Source organism: Aulonocara sp. 'chitande type north' Nkhata Bay, linkage group LG23, assembly GCF_057382095.1.
Source record: "Aulonocara sp. 'chitande type north' Nkhata Bay isolate Kocher_YH1m ecotype deep benthic linkage group LG23, A_spYH_male_GT1.1, whole genome shotgun sequence".
Taxonomy (NCBI): Eukaryota; Metazoa; Chordata; class Actinopteri; order Cichliformes; family Cichlidae; genus Aulonocara; species Aulonocara sp. 'chitande type north' Nkhata Bay.
The window spans coordinates 19,200,000-19,224,037 of record NC_141365.1 but is presented as its reverse complement, the minus strand read 5'-3'; the positions used below and the strand labels follow the sequence as shown (position 1 = coordinate 19,224,037).

At 40.3% G+C, this 24,038-nt stretch overlaps 1 protein-coding gene across 1 annotated transcript in view; it reads right to left on the bottom strand.

The window, feature by feature from the left end:
• Positions 1 to 365: 365 nt before the first annotated feature.
• The window catches only part of LOC147301535 (protein NLRC3-like), a 37,548-nt gene continuing 13,875 nt past the window's right edge, over positions 366 to 24,038 (bottom strand). The window contains exons 7-14 of the mRNA XM_086284653.1: positions 21,294 to 23,091; positions 17,942 to 18,115; positions 16,008 to 16,181; positions 9,713 to 9,886; positions 4,432 to 4,478; positions 2,188 to 4,287; positions 792 to 856; positions 366 to 661 (exon numbers count right to left, since the gene is read on the bottom strand). Coding sequence (XP_086140779.1) covers positions 3,713 to 4,287; positions 4,432 to 4,478; positions 9,713 to 9,886; positions 16,008 to 16,181; positions 17,942 to 18,115; positions 21,294 to 23,091 — 2,942 coding nt within the window. The 3' untranslated portion in view covers positions 366 to 661; positions 792 to 856; positions 2,188 to 3,712. The remainder of the gene's footprint in view (positions 662 to 791; positions 857 to 2,187; positions 4,288 to 4,431; positions 4,479 to 9,712; positions 9,887 to 16,007; positions 16,182 to 17,941; positions 18,116 to 21,293; positions 23,092 to 24,038) is intronic.

Here is a 24,038-nt window from a genome sequence, read left to right as displayed (position 1 = left end):
TGAGTTACACTGTGGCAGCAATAGAAACGCTGTTTTAAACTGTATTTGTTTACAATTTGAAAAATAAAATTTGCCGAATGAATTATCAGAAGTTATTGTTTGTTGTGCATTAGTGGAAATACTGACAACTGTCACTGGATTATAGAATGTTGAAGAAATATTTTAAACCAGAGCAAACACAATCCAGCTGCAGTTATTGATCCATCATCTGTTCATTGATTGACACTTTGATCATGAGTCCTGACATCAGAGATGTGAATGAGTGATGCTTTGTTTTCATGAATCACATTAAAAGCACACTTACACTTCCTCAGACCTGGTCTCAACCATCGGACTCCAGCAGGCTCCACCCTGAAAGGAGGAGGGGGGTCAGACCAGCACAGTCTCTTTCGGCATGCAGTGTTGGGAAGGTTACTTTTAAAATGTATTCCATTACAGAATACAGAATACATGCCCCAATATGTATTCTGTAACGTATTCCGTTACGTTACTCAATGACAGTAACGTATTCTGAATACTTTGGATTACTTAATATATTATCTTGCTTGAAATATTTTAAACCAGAGGATTCAAAGGCATGTCCTCAAGCATCTGCTCTGCTGTCTCATTAATCTGTTGGACAGTATCACATCACTTCTGGGATGGGAAGCATGCATCAATCCTAAGAAAAAGGTCAAACTGTTTCTTAGTCTATTGATTAAACTTAATTTTATAAAATGTGTTTATGTTGCTGCCAGTGAGTTTCACTCAGTGAAACAGCTGTACATATCTGGCTGCAGAGGTTCACTCACTGTGAGTTCAGGCTTCACTGTAACAGTTCGTCCACATGATATTTCAGGTTAGCTGAGCAGACAGTCTGTGAGGTGGACAGGAGAGAAGGATGTGACACACAGTCTTTGGTAAGGAGCTGAATGGTCTGAAATAGTGTATCATAAATATAGTTCAGGTTGTTGCTATCATGCTGAGTAAATGTACACAAGATGCTTGTAGCTGCTGCGTGCTAGGCGTTCTACGTTTTTATGCTTTGTGGTTATTTCTGTGCTGCTAACAACTGAATTTACTTCAGTTGTCTGATGTAGATCCATCACTCTGGGCCTGGACCTGCAGACCACAGGGAAACATCACACATCTACCTGCTGTCTGTTTCACTGCTCAAATATATTTTTTGTACTGTCTTCTTGAAATTCTTTCAATTTTTTGTTTGCAATCATACACACGATGCAGTCATTGACCTACACTGATTCACTTTTCACTGGAAGCTTCATTCCATAAATATTCAGTCAATTTAACACATTGGAACAAATTTTAAACATTTCAGCTGAGACAGATGAACATCATGTGACTATTTCATCAAGTGTGTTGCTTTCAATGACCATGTTCCTGTTAAATACAGTTACAGTGTCATTTGAAGAACTTCTTAGTCATCATTACTGCTGTTTGAGTGTGTGCTCATTACTGTTATCTCTTTAGTACTTTTTGAATTTAAGGTACATTTTGGAAGAATCAGTTTTATTAAAGCTTTTTCTGTATTGTGTGTTGTACATTCCACATTTTATCTACAAATCTGATCCTTGGAAAAATCCAGGAGAAAACATGAAACCAAAGGAGAAAGAAGAGGCAATTCCTCCATATTATCTTTTTTTTTTCTTTTTTGTGCCCCGTTTGGATCTTTAGCCATCAGAATTGTTGTCTTAAGGCCAAGAAAGATGCCAAGTGGATTTATTTTACCAAGTGGATCATCATGGCCTTGCCATATTGGTCCCTTTGATTGACCTTTATTATAATTATGTATTTATTTTATTTTCGGTTGCTACAAATGGGACAGACATGACTGGGGGATAGGACAGGGAGAAAGAATGAAAGAGAGAGGGAGAGAAAGAAAACCAGAGGGGAGAAGAGACGGTGAGAAAGGGGGGGAAGAAAGAAAAAAAAACAAAAAAAAAACACCTGGATCACCTGTATGGAGAAAAAAAAAAAACAGAAGAGAAAGCAAACAAAAAAAAGAGCAACATAATAAATACAGCACCATCACAATAAACTAGCTAGCAGTAGATAACAGTAGATACTAAATATTAAACGATATTGTGCAGCACGCAAGATAGACAGCACACAATGTGCTTTGAGGTAGCAGCCAAGAAAGGTGTAGTCCGCGTCTGTGAACACCCGTGTGTACACCTGTGTGCATACCTGTATGGATCAGCATGCTTGTATTCCAAAGGTTTCTCCATGTAACGATCTGCTAGAGAGTGTAGGGAGCCATAGCCCCGTCCCCAGGGCATGAAGCAGGTATCGAGGAGATCCAGGCCCCAGATATCCAGAGGCCCCAGAGTACGAGGACCCGAGGAGGACCACCAAAAGGGGGGGGAGCCGTGCCACCCTCCTGGGAAGAGCTGAGTAGAGCCCCAAACGAGAGGTCACCCAGCAGCTATGGAGCAGAGGCCAGAGGGGGTTGCAGTGGCGTGCCCGCAGGCTCTGCCGGCAGCCAGCTGTGCCAGAGAGGACCGAGCTTCAGACCCAGAGGCCTGAGGGCACCCCTCCATATTATCAGCATTTGCTCTTGTGCACCATCTCTGTCGTTACTTAGGTCACAACCAATCACTTCATGGTGGTTTTAGCTCAGGAGGTAGAGCAGGTCATTTACTGGTTGTAAGGTTGATGGTTTGATTCCTAGTCTGCATGCCAAATGTCCTTGGGCAAAATATTTACTTTACATTGCTCTCTGATGCATCCATCAGGGTGGGAATGTTAGTAAGTACGGTACTTAAAAATCATAGAAGGATGTGGCATGCTGTATTAAGTGATTTGAGTACTCCAGAAGAGTAGAAAAGTGCTATATGAAAATCAGTCTCTGTATCTCTTCCAGTTGTGTTCCTAGTCTGTTTTGTTCGGTGCAGCAGATTCAGCTTTCAAACTTACAGCCTTTATAAGGGCACCTGACTTTATGTTGTACTTTGAAGTGTGCAGTACACAGGTGGGTACAACAGACAGTCTCCGAACAAGAACAGCAAACCCACATGACATACAGCAAAACAGAACTGGCGTATCTGTAAACAAGGAAATACTTTGGTTGCTGCAAAAATCCAATGTTTTAGCCTGTAATGCTTAAATAGCTGCCCTCTTTTGAAAGTTAACAGGGCAATACTTCCACTTCCAAGGCATCTCTTCCTGGGATTTGAAATACAACAAAGAAAAAGCAAATAAGAACAAAGAAGATTCAGTCATAGCAGCACTATATCTATACCTTGGATTTAATCTGGATCAGAGACCTGCTTCAGACTGAGTAATGTGAAGGCCATAGACATGTTTAGCTTTTCCTTTCTGATTAGCTGAGTAATGTTACACTATGGTAATGAATGTGACTGAGCAACTTGGACATTTAAGCCTAAAATGACATCACTTTGACATGCATAACAGCCACACATTGTGATGTTAGGGAACTGATAGTTTAATTGGAACAGTCCAAAAGCCTGTCAGTGAGGCAGGATGGCTACATGGCAGCACTGGCTCTTTTTACCAGGCAAATTACCATAGTGACTGATGTCAATCACATCAGCTGGTCATGAACATGTAAGTGGACCTTGCTGAGTTGAAGATGTTTACAAGGAATCATTTAGAACAGTTTTATACGTCAACTGATTGAATCCATGAATCTGAAAATGTGTTTCTGAGTGAAAGAGACAAACATGTACAGACTGAACTATCTGTTCAACAGTCAGAGTGTTTCTCTAACAGGAGGACACTCTTTACACTCAACTCGGCACAGAGTTACTGAGGAACCAGGAGACATGAGCATAAACCCAGGATAAAGGGTTTCAGTGAATGTGGTGTTGAAGGTGTGGAGGTGGATCAGAGTGTCAGAGGAGACTCTGTAGAAGGACAGAGTGCCAGCAGGACAGTCCAGATACACTGCTACTCTGTTAGAGACAGAGGAGGATGAGGAGGAGATGGATGTCTCTTTCTTATTGTGACAGACATAATGAGGACCATCATCAGTGCAGTACAGACTCCAGGACTGATCATTGTTTCCAAACAAACAGTCATAACTGAGTCCTTTCCTTCTGATTTTGCTGTAACTCACTGATATAATAACTGTTATTCTCCACTCGACCTCCCAGTAACAGCGACCAGTCAGACCATTTCTACACAGCAACTGCTCATAAACATCAAATCTGTCTGGATGATCAGGATATGATTGAACCTCCTCCACACGTGTCACCTTCCTGTTGTTGTCAGACATTTTGAGGTTTGTGTGTACTGTGTTTGTGTCGATTGTGAGTTGACAGGAATCTGATGGAGAGAACAAACACAATCCAGCTGCAGTTATTGATCCATCATCTGTTCATTGATTGACACTTTGATCATGAGTCCTGACATCAGAGATGTGAATGAGTGATGCTTTGTTTTCATGAATCACATTAAAAGCACACTTACACTTCCTCAGACCTGGTCTCAACCATCGGACTCCAGCAGGCTCCACCCTGAAAGGAGGAGGGGGGTCAGACCAGCACAGTCTCTTTCAGCATGCAGTGTTGGGAAGGTTACTTTTAAAATGTATTCCATTACAGAATACAGAATACATGCCCCAATATGTATTCTGTAACGTATTCCGTTACGTTACTTAATGACAGTAACGTATTCTGAATACTTTGGATTACTTAATATATTATCATGCTTTTTACAACAACGTGAATGTACTATTGCTGTGTGATTTATTACTATTACTGAAGGTCCGCGACTCCGAACTGTAGTAAAGGGACCTCTGACTAATACGGCGGGGTCCCTGTCGGCTCGTAGCCGAAAAATAGCTTCACTCTGTTGTGTGGGTCAACTTTTCTTGCGAGAGACAGAGAGAGGCGTTGAAAGACTGCTCCAACGGAACTTATTGTTTTTGGAGGAAAACAGGAACACGGTGTACAGTCGAGTCTTAATAGCTTACTTACAACTGGGCTCGTCAGGCACTCTTCTTGGCTGCAGTGGTTATTATTATATTTACATGCTTCCAGCTCCCGTTTTTCCTCGATGACAACTCGTACCTTTCCACTCCCCTTTTTCTCCCTCCTCGCGCTCACAGACCCATAACGTGTATGGCAGTCCATTCTCCCTGCAACACGGACTACACTGCCCATGATGCTACATTCTTTAGAGCTATGCTTGTAGCATTCTGCCTGTTAGCTTAGCACAACAACAACAACAACAACGAAAAGGTGCTCTCTCACCCAGGAAACACACAGTCGCAGAGAGAGAGAGAGCGTCGCCCTGTAACCATGGCAACCGTAACGCTGCCGCCTGGAACAACAGAACGTAGCTGTCAAACAAAACCCAAACAGTCCTGACCCGCGACAAAATGAAACAGGAAAGTACCGCAGTGTAATCCATTTATTTCAACAAAGTAACTGTATTCTGAATACCACCTTTTTAAACGGTAACTGTAACGGAATACAGTTACTCATATTTTGTATTTTAAATACGTAACGGCGGTACATGTATTCCGTTACTCCCCAACACTGTCAGCATGCACATATGGACATTACATCACTCTCATACACATACTGTTAGACACTAATAAAGGAACAGTCCAACATTTTCACAACTACACATCAATCCATACGTGGATCAAACTGTTGATGATCTGGCTTCTTATTGCTTTGATTTCTGAATCTAAAGAGTGAATGCATTTAAACCAGGAACCACAAATCTAGGCATTCAAAGTTGATAAAGTACCATGGAGTTTTGTAGGGTCAAGCATCACACCAAATCTGGTATATATTGTTTCTATTTTATACAGTACATCTTTGAAATTATACATTCCAGTTATGGCAGCACTTGGTGTGGTGATTAGCACTGTTGCCTAACAGCAAGAAGGTGCTGAGATCCATTCCATCACCTGGCCAGGTCCTTTCTATTTGGAGGTTGCACAGGTTTACTCTGGATTCCTCCCACAGCCCCACTGGCCAGTCCACTGAGGTGGCTGGTATTGGAAGAGGTAGGCTGGCCAGGTCAGGCACTACATTTATTTGCAAGCACTAAAAGTGCATAAAAGATCAGCTCGCTTCTCGCGATGAACCCGCCTCTTTCAAGGATTTAGTTTCCCTTTCCCTCCAGATAGACAACGCCTGAGGAAGAGGGAAGCTGAGAGAAAAACAGACTCCGCAGGTCATTTCCTCGCTGTCTTCGGGTTGACTTCCGCTGCACTACCAGTACAAACATCCACCCCAGTTATTGCCTCTTCTGTCACAGATTCTGTGCTGGAACCGATGCAAATTGTGCATTTCCAGCTCTCAACTATTTTTAATGGTAAAAAAAATGGCCTGCATTTGTATAGTGCTTTACTCAGTCCCTAAGGACCCCAAAGTGCTTTACACTACATTCAGTCATTCACACACTGGCAATGGCAAGCTACATTGTACATTGTAGCCACAGCTGCCCTGGGGCGCACTGACAGAGGCGAGGCTGCCGGACACTGGCGCCACCGGGCCCTCTGACCACCACCAGTGGGCAAACATGGGGTTACTATCTTGCCCAAGGATATTTGGAAACCAGCCAGGAGGCAGCCTGCCTGCATGCAAGAGGATGCAGAGTGAACCATCACTGGGATCGAACCACCGACCTTCTGATTAGTGGCTGACTTGCTCTGCCACCTGAGCTACAGCCACCCCGTAAGGTGGTTTGCCTGATCACTTTCTAGTATCCTGCCCCAAATGGTTAAAAAGCTCCACCTGCAGGTATGTTCTGGGATACAGGTGGGCAGATCAGTTACTAATATTAAACCCTGGCTACTGCTCCCTGTGTTTTTGCAGGCTTACCAGGCTACTCCAACCCCTTCAGGCTCTCGCTGATTTCGGTGTCGGGCAGAGACTTGTTGATTGAGAGTTAGCTAAACAGTTGCACACTCCTCTCCTAGCACTCGAACTTCCCATACTACCCAAAGCTATTAATCACAATCAAAATAAATAATCAAGTGTTTGCCCACATCACTCATCAAACTGAAACTGTCATGCTAGTTAGATCCTGTAATAATAATAATAATAATAATAATAATAATAATAATGAACAGCCAGGAGAGTCACTTACCTTTTTCCCCATTCAATTTTCCCAACTTATTCTCGGTTTCCACTGGTTAACTCTCATATTGAATGGCTCTAGCTCTTACCTCCATCCCATTAGAGGACCGTGACCTACAGGAGGTGTTCAGCAAACAAAAGGCTGTCTCGCTACCAACCCACAAGATTGTATGACTTTCCCAGCGTTCAGGTCGCCAAGCAAAGCTTCAGCCATGTGGCTTTTTTTTCTCGTCGCCTAACCCCAGCCCAAAGAACTACGATGTAGGTGATGGAGCGTTAACTACTCGCTTAACTTTAAAAACCTTAAAAAAGTAGATTGAATTCAACTGTACACATCAGTTTTCCTTCCAAGAAACATTCCATTACTTATCTGTATAACAGAAGAAGTCACTTAGATGAGTGATAAAACATCCGGAGAAACTAAACTTTTGGGCATGTCTTTGCCTGTAATTCAGGAATTAAGAGATTTTTTTATGTATAGATTTTTTTTTCAGTTATTGTTTCAATTGGCTCATTTTCAGCCTCAGCAGCATCTCTCAGAAGAAAACCAGTTTAAACTTTGTGCCAATCATCAGACAAAAAGTGAATTCACATCAGAGTGGAATTCATAAGATCAAAAGAATAAGCACTTAAGATTGTGTTCTGCAGGGGAATGATAAGTTTCATATCCTCCCTCTCTCTTTTTAAATGTAACTCATAAAACAAGCAAAACTACTAATCTGTACAAGTTACAGATGTCCTTCTAGGTAAATATACACAACTCTTTTGAAGTGATTTGAACTGTGAGTTAAAGGACATGCAGAAGAGGATGCAGAAGATGCAGAGTCAACCATCACTGATGCAGTCTCTCCTGCATAAAGTTCAGGTGCTCGTTTTCCTGTGTGGGTGTCTGATGCCACAAAACAGACTCAGAGCTATAACATCCTAAATGACTATGATATGGAACAGATGTGGGTGTGTCCTCATCTCCCAGAGGAATTCCAATTGTTGTCATAAAAAAAAAAACCATGCACACACAAAAACACCTGAAAATATAAACATCAACCAAAAATCAGCAGTAACTTACTTACTTTATGAGGTCTGTGAAAATTATTTCCATATGATTTACAGTATATATCACAGCATCAAGGGTCTTTATAAGCACGGAGCATAGTACTAAAGTGAATCAGTTTCAGCTTTTGTTTTTCCATCCATAAATCAATTTTCTTCCGCTTATCCTTTTCAGGGTCGCAGGAGCCTATCCAAGCTGTCTTAGGGCGAGAGGCAGGGTACACCCTGGACAGGTCGCCAGTCTTTTGCAGGCCAAACACATAGACACAGACACACATAGAATCATTCCACATCGAAAGACCTCAGCCTGATGGTGGAATTGAACTCAGGACCTTGTCACGGTGAGTTAACAGTGCTAACCACTGTGCTGCCCAGTTTTGTTTTTCATTATGCATATTTCAGTAATAATTAAATTTCATTATCTGTATCTTTACCACACTTGACTAGGTGTAGGTACTGTAGGTGCAGTGAATGCTTAAATTATGCTCTTTGGAATATACTAGACATTCAATGTTAAGATTCAGCACACTGTGTTTGGATTTTGATTAAATTACATTAATAAATATGTATGTAATATTATATAAAAATTAATATTACACACTCTGTGATCATCATTTATGTCCAGTTCAGAATAAATGTGTGCACTCACATATTAAAATAAATAAAGTCAATAATATCTGCTAAGACTGGAGATAATATAAGGAGGGAGAGAACTGACAGCTATTATTTATATCAGCCTGTCTCAGTTCTTTTAATTCTAAGTATCATAAAGTAATGTGGTAACATGTGGACTGATGTGTTTACAGACAGCATTTTAACCACTAGTTTAAAGGCGGTAGGTTGCACCCTTCGATCTAACACTGTATAAATGTAACAGGGCTCAGTGCTGGTTCTAATAGTCTGAGCTGCTTTAAGCTTTGTTTGTGAAGAGCACAGCAGCATGATCTTAAAAGAGTGGGTCTATGTGCTGTGACACTAGCATTAGCCATGTTAGCACGTTACCTTTAACACCTGGTCAGGCTGAGTCTAAAGGCGTACATTAGGAGGTTCAGCTCTCCATTTTACTGTAGAGTCCCTTCATTCTTCACATATCCATGTCGGGCAGAGAGTACATCTGAAGGCTGAATGGCCTTTTTGCAAGCACACACACTTTCTAGCATTGCAAAGCTATGAGTACAAATAGCAGTGTATAAAAATCCAGGCAACCAGCCTGTGCCTGTGAGTACCTTAAATCACGCTGCGTGGCTAGTTTGCATTGCTTCAGGGTTTTGGAAATGAGATAATCCAATAACCAATCTGATAGCTGATCCAATAGTTAATTCCAGAGCTAATCCGATACCTAATATAATATACTAATATATTAGCTAATCTGTGAGCTGACAGGAAAGGGAAATGGATTTTCAAATGAGGAGTGGAATTGCCTTTTCAAATACCAGAAAGAAATCCTGGATTTTTGAATTCATTTCTTTCTTTCTCTCTCTTTTAAAATATGTTTAATATAAATTAAATTTAAAACATCTGCATGAAACAAAGAGGAAGTGTGTGAAAGAGACAGGGAATGTTTCTAAGTCTTCCTCCTCTATCAGATATTCTCTCCATACCTAAGAGTGTCCAGTCTCCAGCATGGATCCTTCAGTCCAGCCAAAAGCAGCTTCATTCCTGAGTCACCTGAATGATTGTAGCCCAGGTCCAGTTTTCTAATTTGGAAGGGGTTGGAGCTCAGAGCTGAGGCCAGTGATGTACAGCCTTCCTCTGTGATCAGACAGCCTGACAGACTGCAGACACACAAAACAACAATCCACCTCTGAACAATGATTTTGTGTTTGTCATACAATAATGTCTATCCAATTCTATCCATTCTATTTTATTTTATTTTATTTAAAAAGGACAATTTTAAACAGACAGTCATTGTCATGTCAAGCTTTTTTACACTATGAGCCAACCCGCTAAATTATTAGAGAGAAAGCCCAAACTCTCAGACAATCTGCTTTGAGCAGCACTTGGTAACTGTGGAAAGGAAGAACTCCCTTATAAATAAAGATCCTTCCAATAACAACAGGCTTCAGGAAGAGGTTTAAGGGATTATGGTAAATAGAAGAAATAAGCAGAGAGACAAGAACAAAACACAAATGAAGGAGAGAGGGGACACAAGTTAAATATTAATTGAACTTTAAACTTCAAAGTTTAAATATTAAAGTTAAATAAGTTTTAGAAATACTATAACTTGGCATTGTTGTTATTGTATCTTGTGTATTTTAATTTATATATTTTTTACCTTCATGAACAAACTTGTTCATGAGCAAAACTGTTTATTTTTCTTGAGCAACAAACTCCTCAAATTCAATATTTGGATTGTAGCAAAAGCTGAATTACGAATTTGTGGAACTGATATTAAAACTCTAAACTAAAACCTGCCATTTATGAAACACTGTCTTTTTTTTTTACTCTGTGCGTGAGAAATGAGAAGTTGTTTTTTTCGGTGGATACTCGGAAATTGAATATAGTTCTGGCCTTCCAACCCATAATAATAATAATAATAATAATGGATTGGATTTGTATAGCGCTTTTCAAGGCACCCAAAGCGCTTTACAATGCCACTATTCAGTCACTCTCACATTCACACACTGGTGGAGGCAGCTACAGTTGTAGCCACAGCTGCCCTGGGGCAGACTGACAGAAGCGAGGCTGCCATATCGCGCCATCGGCCCCTCTGGCCAACACCAGTAGGCAAGTAGGGTAAAGTGTCTTGCCCAAGGACACAACGACCAGGACAGAGAGCCCGGGGATCGAACCGGCGACCTTCCGGTTACAGATGTGATTCCCAACCCCCTGAGCCACGGTCGCCCATCTCTAATTGCCTGGCTGTCCTCACTCTCAACAGCACCATCAGAATCCACATCGCTGTTGTCTGAATCTGTTTTGAATCAGTGACGCGTGAGCAGAACAACTGAGAGGAACAGGCCTTTTGTTGGCTAAATTAATTCAGGTACATCAGCACAAACTCAACTACCACATTGATTGCTGTAGAACAAATGGCCTGATTAAACAAAACATGCCACAAGAAACATAACCCATACCGTACTTTTCTGTTACTAATTAAACAAAAAATTGACTGTAAAAATTCTTCTCACAGTACTTAGAACCTAATAGATGGATGGCTGCAAATTTACACCAGCTTAATGAGGGGAAAACTGAAGTCCTTGGCTGTGTCCCAATTCAGGGTCTGCACGCTTGAAGTACGCGCACTATGCGCACTATGCGCACTACGTACGGTGCGTACTATAAGTACGAGAAGTGCGGAAGTGAGAGGCTTGTGAAATGGGACGGTCTAGCCTTCGTCGCGCTGTTCAGGTTGCCTAGCAACCATGATACTAACCGCGAGAAACGTTACATACAGCATTGTTTGACATAAATGAAGGAAGGAAAAAAGTTTTGTTGGTCATTCATTTTTGTCATGACATCACTTTGATTAGTTGAGTATCTGAGGCTGAGACCACGGGACTGTAAAACATGATTGTTGGGCTTCACTTCTGTACTGAACAGTCATTTAAGATTAGTTAGTAAATAACAATTAGCTAATGTTGTTCATGAGACTAAAATCCTCTCACTGTGGTAATGTAAATATAATATGGCCAATATTATAGTATTGTCAGAATATTATATATATATATATATATATATATATATATATATATATATATATTAGGGGTGCAACAATATTCGTATCGCTATTGAACCGTTCGATACAGTGCTTTCGGTTCGGTACGCATATGTATCGAACAAAACAAAATTTGTAATTTATTTTATCAACTTTCCTTCTGACGATGCTGTCTGTGTTGAGCGCTCAGTGAATCTGCGTTCGACTACTCCGCCTAGGCTGCACTGTCGAGCGCAGATCCACTGAGCGCTCAACACAGACAGCATCGTCAGAAGGAAGAGAGCAGGGCAAGCTAGCGAGACAGAAGTTAAGCTCTCCTTGCAACATGGACCTCCCCCACCCTCATTCAGATCTGGTGTTTGGAATTATTTTGGTTTTCATGTGAAGTATGACCCTGAAGGTAAGCGAGTCATGGACTAAAGTAAAACAGTATGTTGGATGTGCCATGCAATGCTCAATTACATGGGTGGGAACTAGTGTGTTAGCGCAGTTAGCTCGTTAACGTGTTGGCCGTCTAGCCCCATGCACGGGGCGATCGGCGGTAGCTCGTTAACGGAGATTTGCCGTGTAATGGCGTTAAGGTCATTTTAACGAGGTTAACCTGAAAGCACTAGTGGGAACACAACGAATATGACTGCACATTTACGCCGACATCATCCTAGTGCAAAGACAAAACCAACAAGCATGCATGCTACAAACTTTACCCGAGTCATTTAGACAGCCGTTAGCACATGATTCTCCTTATGTGGACCTGATATGTTTAATGTGCTGCTGAGAATATAGCCCAGAAGAAGCGGATAGTATAGCTTTTATTTTGGAAAGAGCCATTTCTCTGTAATAAACTCTCTTTTCCAAAGATGAGTGATTCCTCAATCAGATACAGGGCTCGCAAAATCGCTAGCCCGACGTCCTGGGGCTAGCGATTTTTCCAGTTGGGCTACCAAAATCTATCTCTGCCCTGCCCGTCCGGCTATTGTAGGAAGGAAAAATATATGTCAATGCTTTTGCATTCTTTCAGAAATGTAGCTGGGTAATTATGTCATTGGCATCGGTGAGCCACTGTCAATATGTGACATATTGAAATCGCGTTTGAATTTGCGCTTGTTTTTTTGCTTTCACTTTGCAATCGCGTGAACTGTGTATAGAGAGCGACAGTACTGTTTGGTGAGTGATGATAATTTGTGCACCAATTCCTCTGACATTGTCTTATTAATCTTTAGCTTACTACGCAAACATGACAAGTGAAATCTCCCGCAGCAAGCTTAAACATGTGAGAGGTTGATCGCGCAGAGAATCGCTGAGCTTATGTGAGTGCGTGTGTAAAAGCAGCAGGATATATATTTCAGTTCTGCTGAGCCAAATAAGACAGGTCAGGGTGAAGAAGTGACAGCCAAAGAAAAGCTTACCGCAAAACAGAAAAGTTATGACAAATCAGACTATAAGGCAAAAAGAAAGTGCAGCTTTATGGTTTCATGGACAAAATAATTTCTGTGGCTGCGATATGATGAGTTAAATAACCAGGGGTGCACATAAATGGTCCGCAGGTGCGCATTCACTGTCAAAGTGAAAAACACGGACAAGGGTTAGGGTTAAATTTAAAAACTGTACTTTTGAGTTAAAATATATATTTATAATTTTAATAAATGACAAATTAAAAAGGCATGAACATTTTATTTTGTATCGAAAAAATATCAAACCGTGACACCAGAGTATCGAACCAAACCGTGAATTTTGTGTATCGTTGCACCCCTAATATATATATATATATATATATATATATATATATATATATATATATATATATATATATATATATATATATATATATATATATCTAGAGGCTCTGAAACAACAAACATCACTAATGTCACACAACTGTGCCGACATGTGGCCAACAGCAATGTTTTAATGTTCTTCCTTATTAAACATTCGCGCATAAATAAGTGACGTCATAGTCAGTACTTACTTTTGACAGTTCACTCTTCGGCCGCTCCCTTCTGCCGTATTTTGCGGCAAAATTATCCACACCCACCGCCGCGCTATGAATTGTGGGATATATGGGACCACGAAGCGTGCACCGGACCACGCTTGATATTTGGGGAAATCGACGGCGCATTTGGAGTACGCATTTGAAGTACACTTTGAATTGGGACAGCCGTCGTCGCGTGGCGGTGACGTAATCGCGCTTAAAATGCGTACTTCAAGCATGCAGACCCTGATTTGGGACACAGCCCTTGTATGCGCTCATGACAGAATTTTATCCCAGATAGTGAAAGCCCTTGGTCCTCTCTCCTACTTTAGGTTAAATCCTATATCAGGAATTTATGTGTCACTTTGGACTCGACTCTTACACTGGATGGTCGTGTGAAGTCTCTGGTTCGGTCTTGTGTTTTTGTCATTTATGAGATGTGGCTAAGTTAAGCCCTATTTTATATCGCTCTGACTTGGAGATGTTATACATGTATTTATTTCCTCACGCTTGGACTATTGTAACTCACTGTTATGTTTATGTATCTAAGCAAAGGTTCTCTGGATTGTTGGCGGGTTGTGCAAAACACTGCAGCTAGGCTTCTGACAAAATCTTTTAAGTATTCACATGTGACACCGTTGCTATCTCAGCTACACTGGCTTCCTGTGGAATTTAGAGTCCATTTTAAGATCCTGATCTTGACTTTTATAGCTTCGCATTGACTGGCACCATCCTACATCTCTGATCTGCTACAGTTCTATCTCCCTAGGACAGACCGTCCCAAAGTGTGGGGCCCGCCCCCTGGGGGGGGGGGGGGGCGCAGAGCCATGGCAGGGGGGCGTGGGTTGAAAAGGGGGGGAAAAAAACAAGACGCTTGGACACTGCTAGCACGGGCGCCTACAGAAACGCAAAGCAGGAGATGAAGCATCGCTGAATATGTTTCCAAACCAACTTCATTCTAAGCCAAACACTAGAAAATATGGTGAAGCATATCTTCCCTTTGGCTTCACCTGCACAAGTGCCAAGGTAGGTCTCCCCTGCAGAATTGGTTTTCTCTTCATTGGGAGCAGCGCTGGGCTGTTTAAATCACGGACAAACAGTACCCCACATTTGTGATTTTTAGTTCACAAACACTTCTTGTAATGACTAACTACTCCTGACATTTTGGAGATATACATACTATACTATACTTTATACAGTAAAGTTACAGCGGGATACAAATAACATCAGGCTGATCCTGCCACGATTTGTTCCCTCGGTTCAAATCCCACAGCTGTTTATGTTTTTAAACCCATTTTGCACAGAGAGACATTTTTTGAAAAATGTATTGATAGCAATGTTGAATATTATTACACAGGAAAAAAAAACAAATACATGTAAAACAATTACACCGTGACACCTCTGCCTTTGTAAATGGAGGGACAGTAACTGCGTGTGTATAAGTAAGCGTGTAAAACCTGCAGATAGTCAGATTAACAGTATTTTGTCTCTATCTGCCATTCTGCAATTCATCTCATGTAAACAATAACGTGCGCACAGCGTGACGTGAAAAACGCACATACCTTTGATGCTGCGTGACAAACTCTGTATTCCTTGTCCACACGTAAACGCAAAAAAGGAGTTTTAAAAGTCTCAGTTTTCAGTGATTTGAAATGCCGTTTACGTGTGGACGAAACAGCTGCGTTTTCAAAAATACCTGTGTAGGTGTGTAAAAGAGTTTATTTTATTACTACCTGTAATTTATTGCAGATTACTTGTATTTGATTAATTGTTTACAAAATGTTTGAGGTGTCAAATAAACCGCAATGGAGCAAAATATGGGTGTGTGTGGTTGGAGGATGTGTGTGTGTGTGGGGGGGGGGCGCGCAAACTATTTTTTTGTAGAACAAAGGGGGGCCCAGCAAAAAAAGTTTGGGAACCACTGCCCTAGGAGATCCCTGAGGTCGTCTGATCAGGGCTTACTTGCTTTAAAACATACTAAGATGAGAACTAAGGGGGACAGAGTTTTTGCCACTGTGGCCCCTAGACTGTGGAACTCTCTCCCCCAAACCTTAAGAACTGTGGGCTTAGCAGTTATTTTTAAAAACAATTACTTTGTGATTCTGCCTAGAAAGGTGCTATATAAATAAAATTGTATTTATTTAATTTATTTAATAATCTATCCAAAGTTAAATTAAAGGTCACTTGACAATTTTAAAACGCTTAGTTGTTTATCAAATAATACCATTCAGAACTGAAATGATCAGCGGTGAAATATTTCACTCCTGACCTGAGAGTTTCCAGTGTACAATGTGGACTCTGTAGTTCAGCAGACAGAAGCTTGACTCCTAAATCCTGTAGATCATTGTTACTCAGGTCCAGCTCTCTCAGACTACAGGACTGGGAGTTGAGAACTGAAGACAGGGCACCGCAGCTTCTCTCTGAGAGGTTACAGTGAGTCAGTCTGAAAGAAACACACAAACAAATGAAATCAGTCAAATAAAACAAAAATTTGAAAATACGTAAAAATCCTGTAAAACTACTAAAGACATAATCTCTGACTTGTGACTGGAAATGCAATCTTCTCAGATCCATTTGTACATTTTAATAGCACATTCAGACAATGTAAAACAGTAACACTTTAATTTTTTAAACTTGTTTTGGTAACATCTCCGCTCCTGAAAAAAATCTCTCCTAGTAGCAACTATCACGCCCGCAGCAAGCAAAAGATACAATATTTTCCACTGTCAGAGATTATTTAAATGACTGCAGCTATTGTTGCACCCGACCAGTCCAGCTGGTATTCACACAAGATCACATGGGTAATGCAGGACTGAGCGCGAGACCTGGGTTTTGAAATTTAGTGACTTGCCATACATAAAATAACAGTTCAGACATCACAAAAATGATACTAATGTTACTGAAATTAATACCAGTGTCTCCACATGTAGAATTATACCTTTCAGCAGTTAATCCTACTAAGGTGTTTTTGCATCACCGAAACATCTTTGTTATGTGTCAGACTTCTTAAGAAAATACCTTAAATGAAATATAAATAACTCTAACACACAATTTTAAATTAAATAAATTTGTTAAGAAAACAACATCACTATATCTCAGAAACCAAAATGATATCTCACTTATTCTGCTACCCAAAATCAGAGTCCTAAATAAAAGGCCACTTGACAAGGCTATAAAGCATAGTTGTTTATAGATGCAAATCATTCAGACTGTAAATGATCAGCAGTGAAATATTTCACTCCTGACGTGCAGTGTTGGGTAAGTTACTTTAAAAAAGTAATTAATTACTATTACTAATTACTTAATCAATATTGTATTTAAAATACTTATCTAATTACTGTGCCTGAAAAGTAACTTAATTACTCAATAAGTAATTTAACTAAATACTTATTAAAATCCCCATAAACCTTGAGTGGACAAACAATAGAAATTAAACTCTTTAAATAATAAATAATTTTAAAAAAAAATACGAGTCAACATGAAATAGTTTAGCCTCTTTGCTTCCTGAATCATCTTTATTACATTCTATAAAAAAAAAACATTCTTTAACATTTTTTAGTAAGGAATGTAACTTTCTTTAGCTAAGAAACACAATTCCAGAATAACAAATATATTTTTCTGCAACATATCTGAATAACAAAAAAGCTTAACTTAAGAAATGTTATACATGACATATTTCACGCAGTAAACATTAAAATTTTTACATTTTTAAAGCAATGAGTAACATATTCATACATAATGTATGTAATCATGTCATGTGATTCAACAAAGTGAAGTTAATTCTGAACTTTGGTTAACAAACAGAATTCCTCTGAAACTTCCTCAAACCAATGAGCACCATATTTCCTGCATGCTGTATGTACTGTATGTAGAAAAGTAAAGTGACGGGAATATTTCCATTTCATAAAACAGGCCCTCGCTTCAGCCGAGTCCGACATCTTCCGCTGTAGAATACGACTATGCGGCAAACTGGCGCGAAATGACGTGCAGCTGCACTACAGCGATGTTAAAGCGGCAGAGTTTATTTTTACCTTTAGAAGATAAATTATTGAAATTAAATAATGATTTTCAGCGAGTTTAGTTATTTTACAATGTAACGCAAGTACATTGTAAGTAACTGTATTTAAAATACCTAAAAATGAACAGTAATTAGTTACTCTACTTTTTCAGTGGAAAAGTAATTTAAATACAGTAACTGCTGACCTGAGAGTTTCCAGTGTACAGTATGGACTCAGTAGAGCAGCAGACAGAATTGTCACTCCTAAATCATGTAGATCATTGTTACTCAGGTCCAGCTCTCTCAGACTACAGGACTGGGAGTTGAGAAATGAGGACAGCGCACCACAGCTTCTCTCTGAGAGGTTACAGTGACTCAGTCTGAAAAAACAAACAAACAAACTAATGAAATCAATAAATAAAACAAAATTTGTGAAAAAATGTAAAAATGCCAACATGCAACACAATTAATGGTTAACAAAATAACTTCATTAAAACACAATTGCCCTTCTAGATCAGCACTTAGTCCTTGTAAGGTCCACTTCCCCCACCTTCTGATTCAGAAGACATGAATACAAACTGCAAATCTAATAAAAACACAATTTCTGATTTGTGATTAGAAACGTAATCTTCTCAGATCTATTTGTACAATTTAGAGCCAAGTGGACAGCCGAAACAGGAACATTCATAGCAACAAAGATGAGAGAAGACATCTTTTCAGTAAATATTATGCTGTCAGGAAATACCAAAGGTAGGTAAATTCTAGTTGTTGTGGCTTTTTGGTAAGACATGATTTGTACTCTTCTGCTGCTTAGGGCTGGGCAATATCATACCGTTCACGATAATACTGGTATAATGTTAGGCAATGATAAGAAAATGAAATATTGCGATAGAATATAAGTAAAATGTGCATGTGCAGTGCATTTGTTTTCATACGCACATGTCAGAAAAAGTATGGCAGTGACGGAGAATGAGAAGGGCGAAAGCAGATCGTTGAATAAAACAGATGAACCAAAATTGGTTTGTAAAAACGGGGCCAACTTCAGTAGTGTGGAACTGGTGAGGTTTTTGTCTGTCAGATACCCACCAATTTTTGGTAGAACATGCAAGCGGGCTGAAAAACCTGGGGCTGCACAAGGTCAAAGCGTTAGCGCCGTCCAGCCCCACACACGGGGCGATCCGCGTTAACTTGCTAACGGTGATTTGCCATGTCATTTTAACGAGATTGCTGAGAGCACTGATTTTAATACTACTTTGTTAAGCTATGAAGCCGCACCGCTTGATTGATTGTCGGAGCATTACGGCTACCATAGTCACGTGCCTTATGGAGTAATACCTACTGTGATTCAACATAATATTAGTATTGTGTGTGTATAACCTCTTTTTAAGTTTTGTGGACATTATACATGGTTATGCTTAGGATATGTCGGCCCATTTCTACTGAAAATGCCCTTTGGTTTAACTGTCAGCATGGAATTTGCATTTGCACTGTAACATTTTTATATAGCTTTAATGCACATAAAAAAAACAGCTGCTTGTTTAAGTTAAAATACATTGTTCGGGGTTTTTTTTTTTGCACTAATAAAGTTGTAGAGTTGTTAAGTATTTTGTCTCGCGTCAATTATATTGTCAGTTATATCGTTACCGCAAATTTTCAAATATATAAATATTTTTGGACATATTGTTCTACCCTACTGCTGCTCTTTCTACACCTTGTGGATGAGTTACTCTGATATCAAGAAACATGTACCTCATTCAAGTTTTTCCTCTAAACTAAAGTTTTTCCACACTCTATTCCAGCTACAAATCACAGGTGGAACCCTTCAAATCAAATCAAATCGATTTCTATAGCACTTTTAAAAGCAACAGAGTTGACCAAAGTGCTTCGCAATTAGTTCAGAACATGAGAAAACAATAGAAAAACAAATACAGATAAACGAGATGAGGCAATGACAATGTATACAACATAAAAACAAGACAAAAATAGCAAACAGAAAAAAAGGCCTGATGGTACTCAAACTGAACTCGAATTAAAAACCAACATAAAAAAAATGAGTTTTAAGGCATGCTTCTAAAGACTGACTAGACTCTGAAGTACGAATATCATCTGTCAAGTTAGTCCAGAGTCTAGGCACTGCAACTGCAAAGGCCTGATCTCCTCTACGCTTCAATCGAGACCTCGGTTGTACTAAGAGCATCTGGCTAGACAATGTCATTGCTCTTTAAATAGAAAAGAAAGAAATAACTGTGCCCATGTGGATCCTTATCATTCAAGATCGTGAAAAGATTCTATACTCAGAGAATATTGTTGATTTCATATGACAGAGAAGATTTGGGAGATGCAGGAGGTGAAGATTTCTCAGAACACTAGGCACTTTGACTTCACTGTGTAAAGTATGGAAGTCAGAAAAGGAGGGAGAAGTGAGGAGATGGACACAAAGGAAATGTCTTGGGCAGACTCAAACTCAAGCACTGGAGTCACAACTCTAACCTTTAGTACATGAGTCACATACTCAGTAAACTATAGCAGCAGTCAGCAGTTTGTCAGTTAATTTGAAGACGATGAGAATGGCTATGAGCCAATCCAAAAACAACCTCATCAGCAGCCACGAAAGGGGAAAAAAGCATTTAGACTGAATGGTCTTCTTGCCCAAGGAGTGAGCCACTGTACTCATTGTACAGGCTATCCAAGCTGATTTCAACTTTTGATCCCAGATACCACCTGGAAAATCATCCAAATTAGGAGATTTTCCCTGATCTGAGTTGTGTTTTCAATTCAGTTGTAACAAAAGAAGAGCTGTTATCTGTGTGCCCACAATAAAAAGAAAGACAATGTACATGTGTAAAGTCTAAAATCATTAAAAGCAATGGAAAAGCTTATTATGGATAGTGGTGCAGTTTATCATCAAAGGCTGGCAAAAAGGACACCATGTTGGCAATAAATGGCATGAAGTCTGAGTTGTTTTTGTATTTTTGATTTTTGTGGGCGGATTATAATCTGGAGGAAATTTTATGGCAGCCATAGAAGAGACAACCAGGGAAAGTATGCTTAAGACGGAAGGAGCTAGAACTGCTTGTTTGATATGCACCAAAGTCTGCACCAACAATTTGACAACTCCCACTTGGCAACAGTGTGAAGGAAAAACTCCAGGAGAATGAGGCTCAGGAGGTACAACCATCTGCTGTTAACAGTTTGGGGTGAGGGGAGAGCTCAGGTCAAGAATAGTAAACAAACACTGAAGCCCAAGGCACAGTGTAGTAAAAACTAATGATTAAATGCAAAACTGGTGCATGAACACATGGAAAGTAAAGTTTGATTGTTTGGTTTTTTTTAAAAGACCAGTAACACAGCAGCAGCACTAATAATGATACTGCCATAGTTTTTGGATGTTGCATCACAAGAACATTGAGTTTATGAGACATTAAAAAGGTTACAGTTGTTTTAGAGTAATTGCCATGCTTTGGGACACAAATTCTTACAAAGATGGAAAGTCTGATTAAATAAATTACAGACTCAACTGCATGATAAAAGTAGAGGGATCAGTACAAATGTACTTACACAGCTTTGTTGGAGGCTTTGACCACTGGCAGTAGCCTCCGAAGAGCCTCCTCTGAAGCTGAGTATTTCTTCAGGTCAAATACATCCAGATCTTTTTCTGATGAGAGTAAGATGAAGACCAGAGCTGACCACTGAGCAGGAGACAGCTCATCTGTGGAGAAACTTCCTGAAGTCAGTGACTGTTGGATCTCCTCTACTAGAGAACGATCATTCAGTTCATTCAGACAGTGGAACAGATTGATGCTTTTCTCTGCAGACAGATTCATACTGAGTTTCTTCTTAATGTACTGGACTGTTTCCTGAATAGTCTGTGAGCTACTTAGTGTGTCTGGCAAAAAATTTCGTAGGAGAATCTGATTGGGCTGCATTGAAAGACCCAGGAGGAAGCGCAGGAACAAGTCCAGGTGTCCATTTGGACTCTGTAAAGCCTTGTCCACAGCACTCTGGTGGACATACTGTAGTTTTGGTGCATTAAAAAATTTTGACCACCAGGACGATGTAGGTTGTTCTTCCAGCAGATTGACTGCAGAGTTGATGAAGGTCATGTGGACATGAAGAGCAGCCAGAAACTCCTGAACACTCAGATGGATGAAGCAGAACACCTTGTCCTGGTACAGTCCTCTCTCTTCTTTAAAGATCTGTGTGAGCACTCCTGAGTACACTGAGGCTGCTCTGATATCGATGCCACACTCTGTCAGGTCTGATTCATAGAAGATCAGGTTTCCTTTCTGCAGCTGATCAAAAGCCAGTTTTCCCAAAGACTCAACCGTCCTCCTGCTCTCTGGAGTCCAGTGTGGATCTGTCTCAGCTCCTCCATCATACTTGACCTTCCTTATTTTGGCCTGAACCACCAGGAAGTGGATGTACATCTCAGTCAGGGTCTTGGGCAGTGTTCCTTTCTCTCTGGTTTGCAGCACATCCTCCAGAACTGTAGCAGTGATCCAGCAGAAGACTGGGATGTGGCACATGATGTGGAGGCTTCGTGATGTCTTGATGTGGGAGATGATCCTGCTGGCCTGCTCCTCATCTCTGGATCTCTTCCTAAAGTACTCCTCCATCTGTGGATCAGTGTACCCTCTAATCTCTGTCACCATATTAACACATTGTGGAGGGATCTGATTGGCTGCTGCAGGTCGTGTGGTTATCCAGATGCGAGCAGAGGGAAGCAGGTACCCCCTGATGAGGTTTGTCAGCAGCACATTCACTGAGGTGGACTTTCTAGGGTCAGTTAGGATTGTAGTTTTGTGGAAGTCCAGAGGAATTCGAGACTCATCTAGACCATCAAAGATGAACACAACTTGGAAGTCTTCAAAGCTGCAAATTCCTGCTTTTTTGGTTTCAGTAAAGAAGTGATGAACAAGTTCCACCAAGCTGAACTTTTCCTCCTTCAGCACATTCAGCTCTCTGAAAGTGAATGGAAATATGAACTGGATGTCCTGGTTGACTTTGTCTTCAGCCCAGTCCAGAGTGAACTTTTGTATTAAGATTGTTTTCCCAATACCAGTCACTCCCTTTGTCAGCACTGTTCTGATTGGTTCATGTCTTCCAGGTGATGCTTTAAAGATGTCTTCTTGCCTGATTGTTGTTTCTGGTCTGGCAGGTTTCTTGAACACAGTTTCAATCATTCTGGCCTCATGTTCATCATTGATCTCTGCAGTCTCTCCTTCTGTGATGTAGAGCTCTGTGTGGATCTGATTCAGAAGCGTTGGGTTTCCTGCTTTAGCAATCCCCTCAAACACACACTGGAACCTCTCCTTCAGGTTAGATTTGAGTTTAAACTGACAGTTTTGAAGACCCTCTGAATTTAAAACAGGAAACAAGATGATTAGTGTAATCCATTTTATATAGAATGAAGAATAATATAATACACACACACACACACACACACATATACACATATATATATATATTAGGGGTGCAACGATACATAAAATTCACGGTTCGGTTCGGTTCGATACTTTGGTGTCACGGTTCGATATTTTTTCGATACAAAAAAAATGTTCATGCCTTTTTAATTTGTCATTTATTAAAATTATAAATATATATTTTAACTCAAAAGTACAGTTTTTAAATTTAACCCTAACCCTTGTGCGTGTTTTTTATTTTGACAGCGAATGCGCACCTGCGGACCACTTATGTGCAGCCCTGGTTATTTAGCTCGTCATATTGCAGCCACAGAAATTATTTTGTCCATGAAACCATAAAGCTGCACTTTCTTTTTGCCTTATAGTCTGATTTGTCATAACTTCTCCGTTTTGTGGTAAGCTTTTCTTTGGCTGTCACTTCTTCACCCTGACCTGTCTTATTTGGCTCAGCAGAACTAAAATATTGTGGCGAGCTCAGACAAGGAGGAGATGGAGGTGTCGTTTGGTCTTGCTTCCCGTGAGCTAGCCAGGGAGCACAGCCGTTTATTGACATCTGCAGAAGAACACTGCCGCTAGCTAACTGCTCAGCGCGGCAACAGCACAGCAACAACAACAACAACAACAACAACAACACACAGGGCGCCCTCTGACCCCGGAAGGACACACCGTCGCAGCGAGAGGGCGTCACCCGTCACTATGGCAACATAAACAAAACATAACTGTACAAACAGAACCCCGAACAGACCTGACCCGCTACAATATATATCCCGCTGCTTTTACACACGCACTCACATAACGCTCAGCGATTCTCTGCGCGATCAACCTCTCACATGTTTAAGCATGTTTAAGATTTCACTTGTCATGTTTGCATAGTAAGCTA